The sequence below is a fragment of the Crassostrea angulata genome, chromosome 7, assembly GCF_025612915.1.
Source record: "Crassostrea angulata isolate pt1a10 chromosome 7, ASM2561291v2, whole genome shotgun sequence".
Lineage (NCBI taxonomy): Eukaryota > Metazoa > Mollusca > Bivalvia > Ostreida > Ostreidae > Magallana > Magallana angulata.
Window position 1 is genome coordinate 7,133,522 of NC_069117.1, and position 21,235 is coordinate 7,154,756.

General features: G+C 37.3%; 2 protein-coding genes and 1 long non-coding RNA gene across 4 annotated transcripts in view; 2 read left to right on the forward strand and 1 right to left on the reverse strand.

Annotated features, from left to right (window-relative positions):
• Positions 1-496: 496 nt before the first annotated feature.
• LOC128155549 (transcription factor SPT20 homolog) lies at positions 497-15,930 on the reverse strand. Of its 2 annotated transcripts, none has more exons than XM_052817318.1 (25): positions 15,727-15,930; positions 12,379-12,478; positions 11,423-11,487; positions 11,130-11,196; positions 10,616-10,771; positions 10,416-10,451; positions 10,200-10,238; positions 9,815-9,922; positions 9,445-9,638; positions 8,949-9,096; positions 8,547-8,603; positions 8,235-8,291; positions 7,804-7,961; positions 7,541-7,573; positions 7,250-7,454; positions 6,317-6,401; positions 5,835-5,943; positions 5,545-5,591; positions 4,259-4,438; positions 3,706-3,933; positions 3,141-3,226; positions 1,942-2,074; positions 1,632-1,738; positions 1,192-1,309; positions 497-1,012 (listed from the first exon to the last, which is right to left on the reverse strand). In XM_052817318.1, exons 2-25 carry the CDS (start codon positions 12,412-12,414, stop codon positions 780-782), a joined length of 2,685 nt encoding a protein of 894 aa, XP_052673278.1. In that variant the 5' UTR covers positions 12,415-12,478; positions 15,727-15,930; the 3' UTR covers positions 497-779. The 2 variants fall into 2 exon arrangements, with proteins under 2 accessions (XP_052673278.1, XP_052673277.1); XM_052817317.1 differs by having other exon boundaries at positions 3,126-3,226.
• Positions 9,836-10,743, forward strand: LOC128155550 (uncharacterized). Its single transcript, XR_008239615.1, has 4 exons — positions 9,836-9,942; positions 10,161-10,252; positions 10,385-10,476; positions 10,608-10,743. It is a non-coding gene; the product is annotated as an uncharacterized LOC128155550 (long non-coding RNA).
• Positions 15,931-17,790: 1,860 nt separating the features above from the next.
• Positions 17,791-21,235, forward strand: part of LOC128192919 (uncharacterized) — a 34,926-nt gene continuing 31,481 nt past the window's right edge. Inside the window, exons 1-3 of the mRNA XM_052865992.1 lie at positions 17,791-18,056; positions 18,346-18,429; positions 20,248-20,294. Coding sequence (XP_052721952.1) covers positions 17,943-18,056; positions 18,346-18,429; positions 20,248-20,294 — 245 coding nt within the window. The 5' untranslated portion in view covers positions 17,791-17,942. The remainder of the gene's footprint in view (positions 18,057-18,345; positions 18,430-20,247; positions 20,295-21,235) is intronic.

Consider the following 21,235-nt stretch of genomic DNA (forward strand, 5'->3'; position numbering starts at 1 on the left):
AAATATACAACACATGAAAAATTGATGGAAGTAAACTGTTTTTGAACAGTAAACTAGTATAGAAGCATCTCGGTCACACCACAGAGAGAGAGAGAGAGAGAGAGAGAGAGAGAGAGAGAGAGAGAGAGAGAGAGAGAGAGAGATTGAACAAATACTCATTCCTTGTAGTCAATAATAAATTAGAGTAAGTTTTCGATAGTGTCAATCAACAGGGTCTCATTACTTTTATAGTATCAGCAGAAATAAAAAAAAATCCACGCAAGATCTTTTCCTTGAGGGGAGGGTGTTTCTTCCTTTTCTTCTGACTATTGAACATATCAGTCATGACGACTGATTTATCTACAGGTCTTTACCATTTCAAGCAGGATGATTAGATGCCCAACTCATTTGTACCATCATCATTTTATTTTGCATGATGGGCAAAACACATTCAATTATGAAGTATAGTAAACATATAGGACGTTTACAGATAAAAAAAACCCTAACAGAATAGCTCATCTGTTACATACATGTAATATTCAACATGTAAAACAAATCACAATAACGATTTACAATGATTAAAAATTTGATTTAGCATGAGCAGCCTCCTGACAGTGCACTAGGAAAACAGAAAAACACCAGGATAACACTACAAAAAAAAAAGATATTAAAAAGCACTTCTTTGGAAATGACGATCAACTGTGACTGGAATAAGTGTCAATTACACATCCCATACTGTTCTGCTATATCTAAGTTCTAAAAGCTCTTTTCCTCACACTGCCTGATGTCACACCCGAGTGCTACTGTTTTGGAGGGGTGGGGGTGGTTCGTTTTTTACTCTTGGGTTTGGCCACCGACGATGACACAGCAGCCTGGGGCTGACGAATCTGTATTTGTTGTAGTTGTTTGTAAGGAAGTTGCTGTAACTGGAGCAACTGTTGCTGAGGCACAGCACCCCCTTGTGTTGCGCTAGGTTTGAACTGAGACAGGGTAGCTAACTGGTGTCCTGTAATGGTCTGTGCTGTTAACTGAACTGAAACCAGAAAAAAACTGTTTTAAAGTTACTGTGTAATTATTTTATCTGAATATGACCTGTAAATACCCTTTATTTCCTTAATCAATTTAGCCCTGTGCTAAGCACCCGCCTTCAGACAGACAAAAAATGGATAGACAGAAAGACAGACAGACAGATGAACAGACAGATAGACAGACCTGTTGTTGGGAGGCCTTGGCCGGGCTTGCCCGCTGAGGGAGAGGACACTGACCCAGATTTCCCTGGTGCCCTCTGCTGAGGAAGACCAACTAGCTGTATACTGGGCTGGCCTTGGATCTGTCGGATACAGAATGACTTATTTACAAAACATACAGGTAATGATTAATAAAATGAATATTGATAGCTAATTAATAGATTAACTGGCTCCAAGATCAAAAACTTAGAATAGACTAAAGTTAAAAATTGTATTTTACTAGTTTTTACATGACTAGTAAATGATAAAAGGTCACCCTTCTATTCAAAATGTAACCATACTAACCCACAACACAAATATGTGAAAGTTATATCGAATTTAGATTAAATATATTCTCTACATTTTATTTTGATGCCTTGCCCTATAATGTCAGATACGGCTGAAATGATTTATGTTATGGTTCACCTGAAGGAGCGGTACAGAGGATTGCTGTCTGATGTTGGAGCCAGCTTGGGTCTTCAAGCCTCCCTGAACAAAGGGAGCTAACCCAATGAGAGGGGATAACAGTCCTCCTGAAAAAAAACCACAGTAAACTACTGCATATTGTGGGTACAGCAATTTTTGATAAATACAGCACATGTACCTGGTACTGATGAGAAAAGAGGTTTTTTAAAGCAAACTTTACTTGATGTGTATCACAGTCATCTGTTACTTCTTTACTGATCTAGATACCCTGTATCAGCTCTAGATTTTGTGGACCTTGGTCCACTGTTACCTGAGGTCACTGTGACTGTGGTTGATGAGGGTGAGGATGTTGCCGGTAGTGATGAACCAGAGGTTGTAACCATGGTAGGCATTGAGGTCACCATGGTAACAAGGGTTGGTGCTGACCCAATAGATGATGATGTCTACAATAATTATAGAATGTTGAAAACACAAGTCAACCAACTAGAAATCTGCATTATATTCATTTTGTTAACAAAGTGAATGGTTTAACAAATTCTTCAAAATTTAAGGCATTTGTGGCTAATGAATCAGTCTATGCAGTTTAAGGAATTAAAGTTATTCAATAAAAGATCAGAAAAACCTCACAATAATACACAGATAAGGGATGCTATTGAATCGTTCAGCCCCATGGAAAGATTGTATACAGAACTTGAAATTTTAAACCAACCCAACATACACATATTAACAGCATTCATTTATGTAAAAAAAAATACACCATTTTAAAAAAACAGACAGAGACAAGAGCAGAAATCTGGGAAACATGCCATTCTGAGGATCATCTGATGCTTCAACAACATCAAAAACAAAGCCTTTTTTTTAGTTTAGATATATCTTTGCATTGAAAAACAGCAACCACAATTAATCCATCTGTCATTTATAAAATAAATAAAGCATCAAGAAAGTTCTTAAAGTGATTCAACATTCATATCAAAATTTCTTGATGATGGAATCATTCCAGTAACATTTATTTTGAATCATATTGCACAAGTTAGTAATGCATACCGGTATAAATTCCATTCTGTTGCTATTGTCATTTTAAATAGCATCCTATGTTATATTAATTTGATTTTATCTCACTCTATTTTGGGCAGAAATAGGAAGTGGGATTATAAATCAATTGGCTTCATACTTGCAACATTCTTACTTGTCTAATGCTATGTACTGTCATGCATTGCTTATATCTGAGGTTTTTAATGAGCTTCCTTTGATGTAAGAAATGAACTACGGCAAAAGTTTGGGGCTTTCTGGGTCCGTGGGATATAACCCTGATATTAGTAGACTAACACTATTAATAATTGAACATACTTCAATGTGAACACTATGCAATCTGATCAATTCATGCCCCTTGCATCAACAAAGCAGACTTTAAAAAACATATTTCTCAAACCATTTTACCCGTTACCATGCAGTGAAATATAGGACTGTTGACATCTGGTTGCCATGCATACGTACAAGTTTTCTACTCACAGAAACAGGCACGGATCCAGTGGTGGTGGATGACATAGAACCACTGGGCAGGGAGCTCACAAAAATACTCTGATTCTGTAAAACACCTGGAATTGGAAGACATTCTTAATTCACCATAAACAGAAAAAGTAGATCAAGCAGTATGGATATCTCTGACATAAAAAACCTCTTGTGTATAGGCCTAGAATAATGAGATACTCAAGTACCACACAGGAAAAGAGTGATCATATGATGTTAGTCACAGATTGTAAAATAATCTTTAATAATTTTGTATAGAACATCTCCCCTTAGTTTAATTTTTTTGATAAACACTTAAAATTGAAAAGTAACGTCACTGTGAACATAGGGTTAATACATTAGTATCCCTACAAAGTATCCCTGCAGAGTATGCTAAAACTACTGTTAATACATGTACCTGGTATTTGGAAAATCACTTACACTATACTTATAGAATGAAATTATGATCACAGGAGCTAAATATCAAAGAAAATAAAGATGGATGGTCCACCTTTTATCAACAGTTAATAATAAAAGAATTCCAATAGATAGGGTAAGAGATTCCTACCTGAGTTGGTGTTGATGAGGCTGATGGGAACAGGGACAGCAATCCCTCCCCCAGGCATGGACACCCCAGTCAGTGACACCTGCATGTTCTGGAGACCCTGGAGGTTGGCGATGTTGACCCCGGGAATACCTGTAAGATTCTGGATGTTGATGTTGGGAGGGAGTCCAATGTTGGTGATGTTGATGTTAGCTATACCCTGTTGCTGACCGCTGGAGCTGCTATCAGGGTCTACAAATCAAATCATGGTTAGCTCACTGCAACTTCATTACCTGTCTAAAACCTGGTCACAGTTCTAGCTCCACAGTCTTAAAATTGAGAAGAGCTCACTTTCTATATCAGTCTCACTTTTATAAAAGGAAAATATTGTATAAAATTAAGGCTGAGATCAAAATCAATCTCATTTAAGTTTCAAGGTCCCATGACTTGCTCTTAGCTAAAAATTTGTTCTCGTGTTTGCATTTTTGCAAATAATTAAGATAAGACAATAGGAAGCACAGATTCACTTAATTTAAAGCTTCATTTCTTTAAAGATTTTAAAATTCTCATTTCTTACTTTGTACAAAGGTGATGTTTCCCTGTGGGAGCCCCTGACTGATCTGCTGTACAGTGGTCGCCTCTGTGGAGGGCTTCCTCCCAGGGACATTGGTTGCTGGGGGTGACGATAAAGTAGTGGCCCCTTTACTAAGCTGCGCTGATACAGGGGAGGGAACTAGACCAGGAGAAAACAGCTGACCTGTATGTAGAAAGCAGTGCGGGATTTAGGAAGTTATACAAAAGAATTATATTATACTTGACATCACTAATCTAATATACATAATGTAAATGACATTGAATCATAAACTCTGATAAAACATATAATGAAATCATTCATCCATCGAGTTGAAAAGGAAATCTATTCTAAATACAAGTACAGTAGATCCCATATATTGCACCAGTACTTATATCACTGAAACTGCTCTTTGGCATCAAATTGCAAAAACCTCCATATTAATCTTTGTATGACAAAGGCTTTCAAAATAAAAAACATATGATCAAAGACAGTAGGACCATGTATAAAAGCTGGACTAAAACACTTACCTGTAGCGGATGTTGGTGTGTTAGCTGGACTAAAACACTTACCTGTAGCAGATGTTGGTGTGGTACCAATAGATGGACTAGGACGTTCACCTGTATCAGATGTTGGTGTGGTAGCTGGACTAGGACACCTACCTGTAGCAGATGTTGGTGTGGTAGATGGACTAGGACACTTACCTGTAGCAGATGTTGGTATGGTAGCTGGACTAGGACACTTACCTGTAGCAAATGTTGGTGTGATAGCTGGACTAGGACACTTACCTGTTGCAGATGTTGGTGTGGTAGCTGGACTAGGACACTTACCTGTTGCAGATGTTGGTGTGGTAGCTGGACTAGGACACTTACCTGTTGCAGATGCAGGTGTGGTAGCTGGACTTGGACACTTACCTGTAGAAGATGTGGTTGTGATAGCCGGATTTGGACACTTACCTGTAGCAGATTTGGATGTGGTAGCCAGACTAGGACACTTACCTGTAGCAGATGTTGGTATGGTAGCTGGACTAGGACGTTCACCTGTAGCAGATGTTGGTATGGTAGCTGGACTAGGACACTTACCTGTAGCAGATGTTGGTATGGTAGCTGGACTAGGACACTTACCTGTAGCAGATGTTGGTGTGATAGCTGGACTAGGACACTTACCTGTTGCAGATGTTGGTGTGGTAGCTGGACTAGGACACTTACCTGTTGCAGATGTTGGTGTGGTAGCTGGACTAGGACACTTACCTGTTGCAGATGCAGATGTGGTAGCCAGACTAGGACACTTACCTGTAGCAGATGTAGGTGTGGTAGCTGGACTTGGGGTGGAGGAGGCTCTAAAAACCAAAGCATTAATTAATACAAAATATCAAAACAAAACATGTCACTCAAATATTACAACTATAAATGAAATTTATATGTTTTTAATTAAAAACATATCATTATTTTTTCAGGCAAAGTTTAATACTCCATCAAACTGATGAAAAATTGTTCAGTTATATTTGATATGTTGTAGTGTTATTATATTAAAATTCATATATATATAAATGAATTGGAGGGTATCAATGACTTCTCCCTACCTTTGGCCTGCAGTCTGTGACAATGACTTCCCCCTGAGTGCAGCCTGTTGAGACTGAGATTTCTGTATGTTAAGTTGTAACTGGTTCCCAGTAGGCTGGGTCCCCTGAGCTAAAAACCAATAACCATATCATTAGTTTTTGTCCAATATCTGATATCCACAATCAATGGTTTAAGCCACATGTACATATAACACTGTCCAGTTCCAATTGACATAGCCCCTCAAGGTAACTGCACTACATGTACTACTCTTTTGTAGGACAAAATGACATAATGTGGTGAAATTTGACATACATTGTAAGTAACAACTATTGTTTAATCTACTTCATCTTATTATCTACCCACTAAAACTTCATTAATTTGCCTGTAAAGTAGTTGTACTAGTAACTGATTTTGGGGATTTAAAAAATTAATTAAACAAAGATTCGATATTGACTCCTCTAAAAACTCATATTGCTAGTTTCAAATACAACATGGTTCCTACCCATTGGAGCCAGGGTGAGGGACAGCTGGATGGGGACGTTTCTCTTGGCGGTCAGTCCCGAGGAAGAGGTGGTGGCTAAATCCGCCTGTAGGTACATGTACTTACATTATAAAACTACTAGTACTGAAAGTGGTTTATCTTATAAACAAATAAAATAAATATTGTATACCATTTGTTTATATTCTATTTTTTCTACAGTCTAACATTAAAACCATTAATAAACAGATGATTAACAGAAAGTCAGGTCAGACTAATGTTCTACAACCAAACACTCTGTAAAGAAATTATAAGCAGTATCAACCAAGTAAGTGCTTATCATCAAAATTCATTTATACTGGTGTCTCATAATATAGCGGTACTTATTTTTTCCAAAAAAAAAGATATACCAAGTTATCATTTTCACATGTCATTAGTGCTGTTTAAAAAGCTTGTATTAGACTAGCTTTTCTGAGGAACATCAATTTCCCAACTTACTTGTTTATTTTGTGTGCTATTTTTAAATCACAAGTCTTATTCACTTTCAAAATTAGAGAGTTCCATTGTATCGCGGCATTGGAAATTTGGTAGCCTGGTTTAGTTATAACGGACAGTTTTTATTTTTTCAAAATAAAATACGATTCTTCATGAAAGCAAAGTCACTTAAACTGGTTAGGGAATGAAATATAAATTCTATTATGCTTTTTATGTAGTTTTTTTCATCATATACATTGTGGACTTTTGAACTTGCTTTCTCTCCGGAAAAAATTTTATTGTGAGAAAAATTTTATTTGCCGATATATTTGACAACCTTCTTTGCACTCATCCTGAAGTTGGTGCATGAACTCCTTGTGGAAAATCACGGGAAAAAACTGGAATCCTACTTTTTGGAACATACCGCGATACAACGGAACCCGCGATATAATGAAAAGAGAGTATACAACCAAACAGAAGTACCTGTGTAAATTGCCCTTTAATTGCAGCTGTAAGAGCCGGTGCATGTGCACTAAGAATGCCTTGGGGTCCTGTCGGCCCGGGTGTGGTGGGGGTCTGAGAGGTCTGGGTGAACTCTACATGAGGGGGCTGTCCTGGCTTCTGAGTTGTTATTTTTACTGCCCGCCTTCCCTCTTCTGTAAATATTTCCTTGAATTGTTCCAGATATCTAAACAAAGAGCAAATTCTCTTTAAATCCAAGAGGGGTGATACCTGACACTAATATTACATGGTTTTATCTGTATGTTCACTTACTTGTCTACCAATATTTTCGTCCCGAGTAAGAACCTGTGGAATAATGAAAGGTCTATTAATTTCTAGCTTTACTTGATACTCTTAACATGCTATGGACACCTGTACAATGAGCACCTTACACATCAGTGTAAATGCACATGACATAACATTATTGTAGCTTTAACTTCTACTTTCAAAACACCTTTTGATATATGTCTTACACATGCTAAAATCTTTATTTTCACAAAAATTCAAATCTATGGAAACAATGATATGAGACGTACATGCAGGACGTGCCCTCACTGCCCTCACGGTAGTCGTGGTCCAGGTACAGCTCCCCGTAAAACTCATCGTCCATGTTCCGTTTCTGAATGGTTAGTTTGGCCAGGATTTTCTTCTCTGCACTGACATCACGCTCCAGTGTTATCTCCTCAATGATTTCCTTTTTATGAAGACAAAAGCTTAATACCAGTATATGTATATGAACAGACTATGTCATAATTTATAAAGCCTGGGATCCTTTGTTAAATTCAACCATTTTACAAGTAAATGTATAATCACAGTCTAAAATTCAAATATTTTATAATGCTTAAGATCTTCAGATTGTCAAAAATTATTTTCATTTTTAAGCTAAAAGCTTACTGATGCAGTGATTACTGGCGTCTGAGTTTATCAGTGTTAACTGAACCAGTCAGCTGACAGAAGTCACACTTACAAAAGAATTATCTGATGCGGGTTCTGGACCTGGTATTACTGAGGCAAACTTGCTGACCTTCAATAGATAAAGAATAAGAAACTCTAAAACAAACACAAAGCAATATATCACTCTGCAACAGAAGATTTTTTTTTTGTTGTTGAGAAAAATCAGAATCTGATAAGTATGAAACAAGCAGACCAGCATAGAACAAAATATCATTCTTATAAGCAAGTTTACTTCCATAAGTCAGTGTTGATGAAATTTTAATGATGAACAAAAAAATCTATGAAGAATTTGCTTTGATATCTCTGAAAACAAAATCACAGTTACCTCAACTGTTTCAGGGGCAGATAACTGAAGAGGCTTTTGTTTCCACATGTCAACATGCTGAAAATAATACAAGTGTAAAGAAAAGAAGTCAAAACTTGTAAGACATGTTCATTTTTATCTACAGCAACAATGTGTTAAAAATCAATTCTGCTTTCTTTTTGATTTCAGTAAAATAAATCTTCTCTTTTTATTGCCAGAGACTATTTATTTATCTACCTGTATAAATTCAGTACCTTATTTGAATATTTATTGCATACTGAATAATTCCTTTTATTATGACATACCGTAATAATTTCAATTGTTTTCTTGACAAATTTACATGACATAATAAACATACAATAAGTTTGACTACATTCCCAATAATCCTGCCCTTATTTTTCACAGAAAGCTATGGATACTCACAGGCTTGCCCACTTTCAGGTTGACAGGAGGATTAGACTTGGGTTTCTTTTTGTGGATGAAGTCATGCAGCTTCAGTTCCTTGGGAGCAGCTGCACTGGCTAACTTCCTCTTCCTGTTTAATGCTGCCTGGTTAAAGCGTTTTGCTGATCTGATAAAGAAAATATGGTATCAACATATTAGTCTATATTAGTTTTGTTGATAAATTGCAATTCAGAATCTCCAATTTACTGTATCGCTTGCTAAATTTTAATGACACAACAATAAATCAATGAAGGAGAGCAATGGTTTCAATGTAAAAACATAAAACAATGTTCTCATTTGCAGAACTGCTAAGAACTACTAGCATTATGAGACCTTCTGTCCAACAGTTTTGGGGGATGTTAAGTAATGAAACAGCTATGTGTACTGGTACATGTACCAACAGAAGAAGCCTTATGTCCTGCAAAAGATGAGGAGATTAAGTAGTTGAGCACCAGTAAGGGGTTCGAACTCTGACCTTTTCAGTATGGGATTACATAGACTTTTCTGTTCATACTGCAGTTTGTTGTTGACAAGTAAAACTGCAGGTGATGGGTCGAGACAGAGGGGCTCTTCTGTTGCCAATAGCAACTGACTCTCCAAGGTAAACTGGTCCTCTTGTGTCCACCTGTGTCCGTCATTGATGATATTGTACATGTCTGATAGCAGTGACTGAAAAAAGCAGAAACTTGATTTAGAATATAGGATATAGTTCCTAAGAGCAGGAATGAATGATTTTTACACAATGTTGTTTTTGACTAACAGACTATATTCATCTGAAAACTTTAACAATGAAATATTGATATAGACATTGTTTTTAGTTCAATGCTTTGATGACACACTGTTACCTGTGAGGTGGGCTTCAGTAGCACATACTGGGTGTCAAAGGACCCGGTGATGGAGCGGCGGTAGTCACGCACCTCTAGAATCACACACCCACTGTAGAACACGTTCACCTGAAACCAACATTTCCTCTGTGAATATCATAAAACGGACATTTGCAAATATAACAGTACTTTCGTACAAGTGACAGTCAGCACATGTATTGATTCTCAAGTAAAAGAAATTATTGAAAAAATTTTACCAGCGTAGTTAAAAATGTTAAAACTGAAATATTTAACCCTTAATATGAATAAAAGACCAGGCTGCGACGAGCTGCATATTTTATATTCAGTGGTATTTCTCACATTTCAGTTAATGAATTTTCACTGGCCTGACTGCATCTTTACTCACCTGTGCTTTTTCAAGAAGGTCAACAAGGAAGGGAGGCAACTGTAAATAAAAAAGTAAAGAGATTCTTCAAGATCAAGAAGGCTAAAATACATGTAGATTCCAGCAGACGTATTTGGTCTTTGGGATGTAAACTACATATACTTCAGAGTGAACCATATTTATTTTACTGTACTTTAACCTTTCAGTCAAAGAAGAGTGCAATATAGATTTCCCTACCTCTGAGGAGTCCACATAATCCAGAAGTTCTGACACCTAAAAACAAAGAATGATATTGCATGTAATGCCCTTCATTTCTCTATCGACTGGAAATGTTATTTGTAAATGCAAAAAAGTTGTATATTCAGAAAATTAAACCAGTTCTTTCCAATTAGAGAAACTTAGTATTCAAATTACTTGTACCTTGGACAGATACTGACCTCGTACGGGAGTTTGAGAGTCTCCAGCTCCACCCCGCCACGCCCCCTCAACATGATTGAGTAGCCCTCATTCCCTGGGTAGAGCTTCAGCACCAGACAATTCAGTTTGTCCCTCCTGACCAGCTTAGACAACAGGTTGGAGGACTGGACAATGTCCTGTCAAAGAGATCCACAGTCATTACCTGTGTCATTCTGTGTCTTATAACACTCTACTAGAAGTATGAACAGATGTTTACCGGTACTCTGATATTTTGCAGGTATGTTGATTCTTTTTTAAGGATAGCCTCCTCCTTGGTTTTGAAACCAGCATGTGACTTGAGTTAGGAGCATAGAAATATGTTTTTGTGCCAATGATTTCAAGAATACAATGAAAGATGAAAAAAATGACTTGCAATCCTTGCTAAGGAAATAGAAAAGTTTATGCTAAAGTTTCCATGATGACTGGACGAACCTTAAATTTTTCATAAATTTTAAAATGGAAATCAGCATGCATTTGTACATATCATAAACAAACCTTGCTGTCATCTTGGTTCTGACACGTCTCTAGGTAGAGCTCATGTAACTTCTGGTGAATAGTCTTCCTAAAAAAATTAAAGCATGCACTCATTTCAACCTCTTGCTGATAAATTAATGGTGTATGAATGTACCGTACATGTAAGACATTTCCACCCAAGATTTGTGAATTGCAATACTATTTCATTACAGTGCTCTGAGTTTTTCAAGTTTTCTTTATAAATGCAAGCTTTGAAATAAGACTACAGATGATATAAGGTATGTAGCGGAGAGTTGGGACTGAGGGCGGCTTACACTTTGCTGCTGACTGTGGATCTACACAGGGAGTCGGGTCTCTGCTTGGCTGCCTGCACCAGGTACTGAATCACAACATAAAACATTGTATTTATCAATCTTATGTACATCAGTGACTGTATATTTTCATTATTTCATTCTATCATAAATTCATAATATCTATCAAACCAAGTAAAACATCAAATCAAGATACATATACATCAATGTCTTGTTCATGTTCTTATTTCATTAAACAAGGTATATGTACTGCAGCAAAACAAAGCATCTACTGGTACTCAACACAGGTTATGTCTGGCTAACATTCTTATTTAATATCAAATCATTCTAAAATAATGTCTTCCATAGATTCCTTACTTGTCCAGTAGATTGTTAGGTTTTACATAAAAGTTTAAAAGATACCTACTAAAGCTGATTTATGTATGTTTCATATCCCTGATTCAGAGTGTATATTATGGGTTTAAAGCAATGATACACAAATATTTTACACAAATAAACATCAACATGAGTATAAATATAAGCATTAAATGCTTATTTTTAGGATGTTGTCGGTCCTATAACACACCAGGCCATGCAGACAAATTATCTTAATGCACTAACGCGTGGTATGAAAATTTTTTTTTGCAGCCTTGGTGCATTATAGGACCGACGACATCCAAAAATAAGCATAGGCTGGAGATAATATTTAAAATCATCCCAGGATTTGCCTGACTGACATGCATATTAATTTAAAATCTTGACCCATGGCCTAAAATTGTAGAAAATACTTACAACCCAGAGAGATAAACATTATAGCAGATTATTACCTAAATTATTAGTTATAAATAAGAAAGAATGTTTTCCTTCATAGAGTTAAGACATCATCACTTAATCTCCAAGTACATGTAAACCTACAAAGGGGATAAAGCCGTCATTTCATATTGTACTACACCGAGTCTGAGATTGGAGTGCTACTGTACCTCAGCATACTCCACTGCTCTGGAGATTGTGTCCATTCTCACTTCGTATTAATCAATATTCCTTCCACATAATCAAACATCTTCAGTTTATAAGGAAATTCTGTTTAAAAGAAATAGTTACAAACATGCAATTTTATGCCTATTTCTTATAAATAAATACGTTCATGCAAAACTGCATGTAAATCGTTCGTAGAGCTTTTTGGAATAGCTTAATTAAGTTAAAACAATTCGAGAGATTGCATTGGACGTATGGACCTGTTCAACAGTTCAACAGTAACAACTCGTTTTCTTTGTTATCAGACTGTAGTAGCCATTCATTGGACAATACCACATCATCGTCAATCTGGAGTCCACTACTAACATCTTCACCGAAAACTAGTAATTCAAGAGTTATACCTAACCATCAGCGTAAAGGACTCCGCACTATCATCACCAACTTCCAGTCAATCAAAAATAAAGCGGCCGAGCTTGAAGTATTGATAGAAACCACAGCACCCGATATCATAATCGGCACCGAAACGTGGACAAACAAAGACATACTGTCATCAGAACTTTTCCCTGATACCTACACAGTGTACAGGAGGGATCGAGGCACAGACAACTATGGGGGAGTACTTATAGCAGTCCACACCTCACTCACATCATCAGAGATATTCTCCAGCAAAGCAGTTGAACTGATTGCTGTAAAGATTGACCTACCTAATGGGAAACAACTGATAGTATCATCTTTCTATCGACCACCAGGCTCTGGTGAAAGTTACCTTGACAGTTTTAAGGAAGACATTACATCACTCAAACAGCAGCACAAGAAGGCAATCTTCCACATTGGTGGGGACTTTAATGCACCCGACATAGATTGGAAATCACATAATGTACTCAGTGGGAACAACATCTACCCAAAGTATATCAGTGAGTCCATAGTGAATACCAGCGAAGAACTAGGCTTAGAACAAGTAATAACCTGCAAGACAAGAGGGGATAATATCCTAGATCTACTATTTACTTCCCACCCAACCCTGATAGAAAAGATTAGGAGTTTACCACCCATTGGCAAAGCTGATCACGATGTTATCTTATGTGATGCAGCAGTGGAACCAGTAAGATTGAAACACCAAAGAAGAGAGATCTTTCTGTGGAAAAGGGCCAATATGGATGCCATCAGAGAAGAAATAAAGAACAACTATAAGGAATGTGACAACATCAGGGACATCAATCTAATATGGGCCAAGTTCAAGGGTATGATCAATGACTTGATGAGGAAACATATACCAACTAAGTTTACTAGATCAAGGCCATCACATCCATGGATTGATACCCACCTAAACAGGCTCACAAGAAGAAAAAATAGAGCACATCAAAAAGCAAGAAGAACCAAAAACAACAGAGACAGAAATCGATACAACAAACTGAAAACATCATGCCAGCGAGAGATACGACTGGCAAGGGAAAAATATCTACAGGAAGTGATAAGTGAGGATTCAAAGAGATTCTGGTCCTACATTAAACATCAAAAACAGGACTCCAGCGGCGTGTCTCCACTTAAGGGTCCAGATGGACTGCTCCATAGTGACATAGTGTCCAAGGCAGAAATCCTAAACAACCAATTTCATTCGGTTTACACAAAGGAAGACCTAGCAGACATGCCATCAAAAGGAGATAGCCCACATCCTTCTATGAACAACATCCGCATAGGAAGAAGTGGTGTATGCAAGCTCCTGAACGGCCTAAATGTACACAAAGCAACCGGACCAGACACAATTCCAGCGAGATTCCTCCAGGACTTTGCACCAGAACTAACCCCAATCATGACAAAACTGTTCCAACTCTCACTTGATACCGGAAAAGTGCCAGATGACTGGAGGGAAGCATCTATTGTCCCCATATTTAAGAAAGGAGAGAGACACTTAGCCTCAAACTACCGCCCAGTCTCCTTAACTTCCATATCATGTAAGTTGTTGGAACATATCGTACATAGCCAAATCATGGATCACTACGACAGTAACCATATTCTGGCAGACCAGCAACACGGTTTTAGAGCAAGACGATCATGCGAGTCGCAGTTGTTGATTACAGTGGACGAGGTGGCCAAGTCACTGGCCCATGGAGAGCAAGTAGACATAGTGTTGTTGGACTTCTCCAAGGCCTTTGACAAAGTGCCACACCAGCGCCTCCTACACAAATTGCACTTCTATGGTATCAGAGGTAACACATGGAACTGGATCAAGGATTTCCTTGCGAAACGGACACAGCAAGTCAACTTAGAGGGTCAATCCTCTACCAGAGCTGATGTCATCTCAGGGGTTCCCCAGGGTACTGTGATGGGACCATTACTATTTCTCACCTATATCAATGACTTGCCGGAGCATACATCATCAGACGCAAGATTATTTGCTGACGATTGTCTGCTTTATCGGAAAATAAACTCCAGAGCCGATGCTGAGCAGCTCCAAAAAGATCTGAAGTCACTAGAGAAATGGGAACGAGAATGGCAAATGGAATTCCACCCCCAGAAATGCACAGTCATCCATGTATCCAGGAAACAACGTCCCATAACCAACAACTACCTCCTCCATGGCCACACCCTCGAATCAGTCAGCAGTGGAAAGTACCTAGGTGTAACCATAAACAACAGGCTGAACTGGACGGAACACATCAACAATGTCCGAGCCAAATCAAGCAAGACCCTAGGTTTTCTCCGTCGCAACATACAGGGATGTAGAGCCGACATTAAATCAGCTGCTTACAGTACAATCGTCAGGCCCACCCTGGAGTATGCAGCGACTGTCTGGGACCCATATCAGCAAGCCCAAATACAACTGTTGGAGGGTGTCCAGAGGAGAGCTGCAAGGTTTGTCAAGGGCAACTATTATGTAAGAACACCAGGCTGTGTAACATCTATGATGGAGGACCTACAATGGGAGCCCCTCGAAACACGCCGACTAAGATCACGGCTCATCATGATGTATAAGATCAGGAACGACCTCATCGACATCCCAGCAACATCATATCTAACACCAGGGGATACTCGCACAAGGGGCAGCAAATACCGTCAGCCACCAACATACAAAGACGTGTATAAGTTCTCCTTCTTCCCAAGAACCATCAGGGACTGGAACAGCCTGTCAGATGACGTTAAAGAAGCCAGTACCATCGATGGCTTCAAGAAGCAGCTAAACAACACCTTAGCTGTGTCCTATGACCCTTAAGTGACATGCAGACCATTGTTTTTTACCCGATTTTAACTGTAAATAGGAGGCTTTTAGCTGTGTTCGATGCGTGCTATAACACTCGGAAACCGAGGCCAGCACATTATAGGAAGAAGAAGGAAGAAGAACATGATCAACATACCTTAGCTCAGATTCAAAACATCAGTGGTTGGAAGTCACTCCTTCGTGTCAATTACTTAAAATACAATATGATGAATGGAATTCGTAGAAAGATCAGTGACAAATTACTCCGTTAAAAGAATTAAAGTAGAATAAAACATCACCATTAAATTATTAACGTCTTTTTTGTCTTTGTTGTTGACAATTGGAATATCATACACATCGATCCCGATCAAAAACCAGCGGCCCATGGGCCACATCGTTCACCTCAGCAATGTTCAAAAGGCGTGATACACTGTAAAATCAGCTTAATGGAGTCATAATACAAACTGTCTGGACAACGTAGTACAATACGCGTAGATCCTGTAAAAATAAAAATCCATTGGTATTCTTATGTTTATAATTTCACAGAGACATAAACATATGTTCTTTATGTCTCTGAATTTTAAAAGTCACGTACTTTAAACAGATGATTTTATAGTCATTGCAGTTCTCAAAAAGATCCTAAAGAGTAAGACTATAATCAATTGTTTATATATGGGATATAAACCTACATCAAACTCTGAACCACGTGTGGGGCCCAAGAATAGTTCAGGGACCAAGGTATTAACCATGTTAAAGCTGAATCAGCAATACTGACATGTACATGTATATCAAATGCTTGCATATGAGTAAAATCATATTATTACATTTCAGTTTTTGTGAATAATTAAAACGTTTTCCTTTGTAAAAATGGAACCTCAAAGTGGCCCCACCCTACTCCTCAAGATTTTGATTTGAATGAATATGAATCTACATTATATCTGAGGTTGCTTTTGCAGGTGCTTGAGGACAGGAACCCCTCCCGATTTAGACCCCCGGGGTAATTGGCGCCTTTAATTTTTATATCAAACTATTAATAACAACCCCAATCTGCAGATAAAAGGGGGTGTTTTACATTAATTGTTTATTTTCCGTTATATATTTTTTTTACTAGATATTTAAAATGGAACATGTTGTGTACATGACTTTAAAGGAATTATTATTAATAAAAAGTCAACTTCCCCGGGGGTTTTAACCGGGGGGGGGGGGGGGGGGGCTTGGTCCCGCCTCAAGCACCTGGCTTTGCTTTCATTAAATTTACAGCTTTTCTATGCAAATTGGTTTTCAGAGGAAGATTTTTCTTCATCAATTCCTATAGAAAAATGTGCCCCCCCCCCCCCGTTGTGACCCCATCCTTATGATTTTCTTAATTGATCGTACAATTTCAATTTTCAATTTCTTTATTAACCAATTAAGGACCCTCAAGGGGCAACATGAAAACTGTTCATACAACATCCAATGAACATAAAACATTCAATAAACATATACAAGAGGGAAAGAGCTGGATGATTGAAAGAGCTAGGACAGACATGAACAATTAAATAGTATATATATGTATAATTATGTATGTTTCCATACATTCAATACAGTGTCTTCTATATATTTATGTTAAACGCCATACATAAATATGTCAAAATACAAATGCACATGTATACAAATTTGAAATAGTACATGTATAAACGATTATCTAAACTGTACATTATATACTGTGAGACATTTTTTTTGGCAGATGTAAACTATTCATTATAGACACTTTTTTTCTAAACGCATATCTAAACTTACTTAATAACCATCAGATTCTATCTATCAAAAAAAAAATAACTAAAATAAATTGTTGTATCTTACGTTTGGACCAGTTATTTTTATGTCTATAAACGAAAATTCTTAAGTAAAAACTATTTTATTCTACATATATGATCCCCAAATTATGTGGTTTGGTTGCCCAATAAGCAGGTTAATTAAGTAAAGAAATTGTAGTGTATCAATATGCTTTTTCTTGAAATCGTGTCATAAATCGCAAATGTAGTTTGATCATTATAAAAGATACATACGCAGTTTTCGAAGTTTTAAAACTGGCACCATGCCAAGGAAATCACGAAGAGTTTTAGGTACAATTTGGAAATGCTTACCCCAAATAACGAATCTACATGTTCGATGCAAGCGTATAAGGACGTAAAAATATAAAATGAGAGAGAGAGAGAGAGAGAGATAGAGAGAGAAAGAAGTTCGCGGTGATGGACGGTGCTTTTGATGTCACGTGACAGACTAGGAACGGCCGTAGAATTGTCAATTGCACGTGTTATTTTCGCGGTGCATGGGAAGTGTACAGTTATGTGATCTCAGATCAGATGCTGTCGTGATCGAGAGCCAAAGAAAATGAGAACCAAACGTACGGAAGCCGATATGGATGAATTTTTACTGAAGCTAGGCTTATGGCGAAAGCCGATAGCAAGAGACGGGTATTCCCTGTTCAGAGCGGTATCCGAACAGGTAAGATTTGCGGACATTAACTTTTTTCTACTTGATCGCAAAGTTTAATAGAGGAAGTCTGAATTTTGTCAGTAGAAGTTCTACATCGCATTCAAATTCTAAGTGAAGAATATATACTGAGAAAAGGGGTTCGAAAATAATTTTTGAATTTCGGAGAGTTTCCATTTCTGGAAAATTAATACGAGTATTCATAAAGACACAAGCGATAACGAAACAAAACAACTTTGGAATCGGTATGGCAAGTAATACAGTCGGTATATATATGACTCTCCCGCTCTTCTTTTGTTAGATTTACCTGACCCAAGCACATTATAAAGAAATCTGTGATGCCAGTAAGAGTGTTTTTACAAGGATATTCAGTCAAGAAGACTATGCAAGTATTATTCCTTAATTTTAATTTTTTTGAAGTAGACAAAAGTCATCTTGTATCATATACATAGAGGTAGGACGGGATTGAGCATGATATCCTACCTGTAATTTAGGTACAGCACAGAACCAGACCATTGGATACTGTTGATGAAGGAGATCACCTACACCATAGAATTTTTGAGGAAAGTTTTGTCTTGTCTATCATATGGGAAGCAGCAACTAGCCAATAGTTTTTGTTTATTTTGCAATGAAACTTTAAGATCTGACCAGAGATAATATGGTGAAGAAGTGGGGTTGATCTCTGTTGATAGTGGTCAGTCTTTTGAAGACTGAAAAGTAAAAATAATTTCAATGCAATGTCATTTCCAAGTTCCCATGCACATTTTCATTAGCCAAGAGTGATAGTCTACTTTTCTTCAAGTAATGGATGAAGATGAGTTCAACTTTAACATTGGATGGGCAGATGTTTATTTCATTGGATAGAGTTAGTGCTATGGTCAACAATCATATTTAGCTGCAGAATGATAGCTCTTTGGGTAATACTGAAGAGCTACTATTAGTTATCCAGGTTAAATGCCTCAGGGTTTATGGAATACAACCATGGGGGTAAATCCCCGTACACCCTTGATTGGACTTGGATAACAAATTTATTTCCTATATAAACCAAATAAATCTGTTTCCATATTCCAATTTAAGGGTGTATAACACTTTCAAGATATGCCATCTATGCATCTAATGCATTGTGATGTCACATTTAATGCATTGTTACATTGTGCTTTTTTACCGTTGGCTCAAGATGGGTGTATGCAAATTTTATACACCTGGCTTAGTAGCCAAACAAATATTGTGTTACAAGGAAATACAGTTCCATGTACATGCAAAAAAAGTTGCAAAATATTGTGCTAAAAATGTACATACTATAGTTGTGGAACAATTTACTCTAAGCTTTTCAACGGGGTCTTTTCAACAAGGTCAATACAAATATTTAACAAAACTCAACTCCTCAATTGTCGACAATTTTTATTGGTGAACAGAAACCCTCCTAATTTTCAAGATCACAGTCCCTGAAACATTTTACTTTCCCACTTAATGGTGAGCGAACGATTAACGCATGCAGAAAGGAATTTGGTGAGTGCCTGTGAACGCAAACAGAGCGCAAAGTGAACATTGAACGCAAGATGAACGATTTATTTAGAGTTCTTTGGGAGTTATCCTTACATTGTGTTTTGTCGGTAATCGGGAAAAAATAACCAATAAATTAATGTACTACTAGGTATTGTTATCAGCCTAAATATAAACTTGAAAAATAAGGTATTCATGTATATTCAGGCATTTTTAACTGGGTTTTCCAACGGAAAAATCCGGTTATTAAAATGGTGAAAATGGCGGGCTGGCGGCTGCAAAAAGGGTACCCTCATTGTACGGATATCTCCTTCTACAGTTTTCAAGATAGGAAAATGTTCTTTTGCAGATCAATTGTACATATATCAGAGGTGTGCATATTGCTAGGATTTTGATTTCTGATGATTTATTTAAAAAATGCCAGCTTTTGAACTTAGTCATTTTTGGGCAATATTAGCATATAGGTTACTCCATTTCACTGGACATGGTAGGTAGTGTTTATCATTTCAGGGTTGACATGGATTATAGATATAGTTTACATAAAAGAAAACCCGGTTTGCTGTCACATTGACAGCTTTTCACTTGTAAAAGTTAATTTGCAATTGGAAAACAGTTATAATTTTGAAATATTATTGATAAGACTGATTATACAAATGAAGAAAAGAGATAACTTGATAGTATTGTTTACCTTTTATTGTAGTACTGGAATGAACATGATGTAATGCAGACGCTCTCCCACATGTACAGGTAAATATTGGTCGGAGTATTGCAGAGTATCTGAGCATATGATTGCATTGTGTGTATTTAACCCATAAACAAAGTTTGGGGGGTTTATAGAAATGAACAAAAATAAGCCTTTTTTTTAGCTCACCTGAGCTGAAAGCTCAAGTGAGCTATTCTGATCACATTTTGTCCGTCGTCCGTCTGTCCGTCTGTCCGTCTGTCTGTCTGTCTGTCTGTCCGTCTGTAAACTTTTTACATTTTGAACTTCTTCTCTTAAACCGCTTACCCAATTTCAACCAAATTTGGCACAAAGCATCCTTATGTAAGGGCGAATATAAATTGCAAAAATAAAAGTCCGATCTGTATTCAAAGCGGAGAAAACCTTGAAACTGTAGAAAAAGGGGGGTGCATTTTTAAAAATCTTCTTCTCAAGAACTACTGATTCCAATTCAACGTAGTTTAGCATAAATTATCCTTATGGGAAGGAAAATATAAATTGCAAAAATTAAGTGCTAATTCTGTGTCAAATTTGAGTTATTACGAAAATAATAATAAAGGAAATGGGTGTTTCAATCAGTTTAATAGCTTCGGGCTCGGCATCCGGTAATCCGGCATCCGGTAAAATGGGTAGGCAAGACTTGGTCTGGGCAAAACAAAGATTGGCAGATATTAATCTGCCAATCTCATTAAAATATCAGGATATTTGATGGACTAGTATATTTGTATTCGCTGTAAATATTGCTGCAAAATAATGCGTATTTGGAATTGACGATTGTCGATCTGCCTTGGCTTTTATTTTGCCACGGCCCGGGTTTGCATACCCATTTTACCTAGACTCGTATTCCATACATCTAAAACGAGGTTCTTTGTTTAAAGCAGCCATGACATTATAAGAAAAAGGGTCGATCTGACTATGATGAATTTGCTTGTTGTGCAACAGTTCGCGTATGAAGGGAAATTTTTGA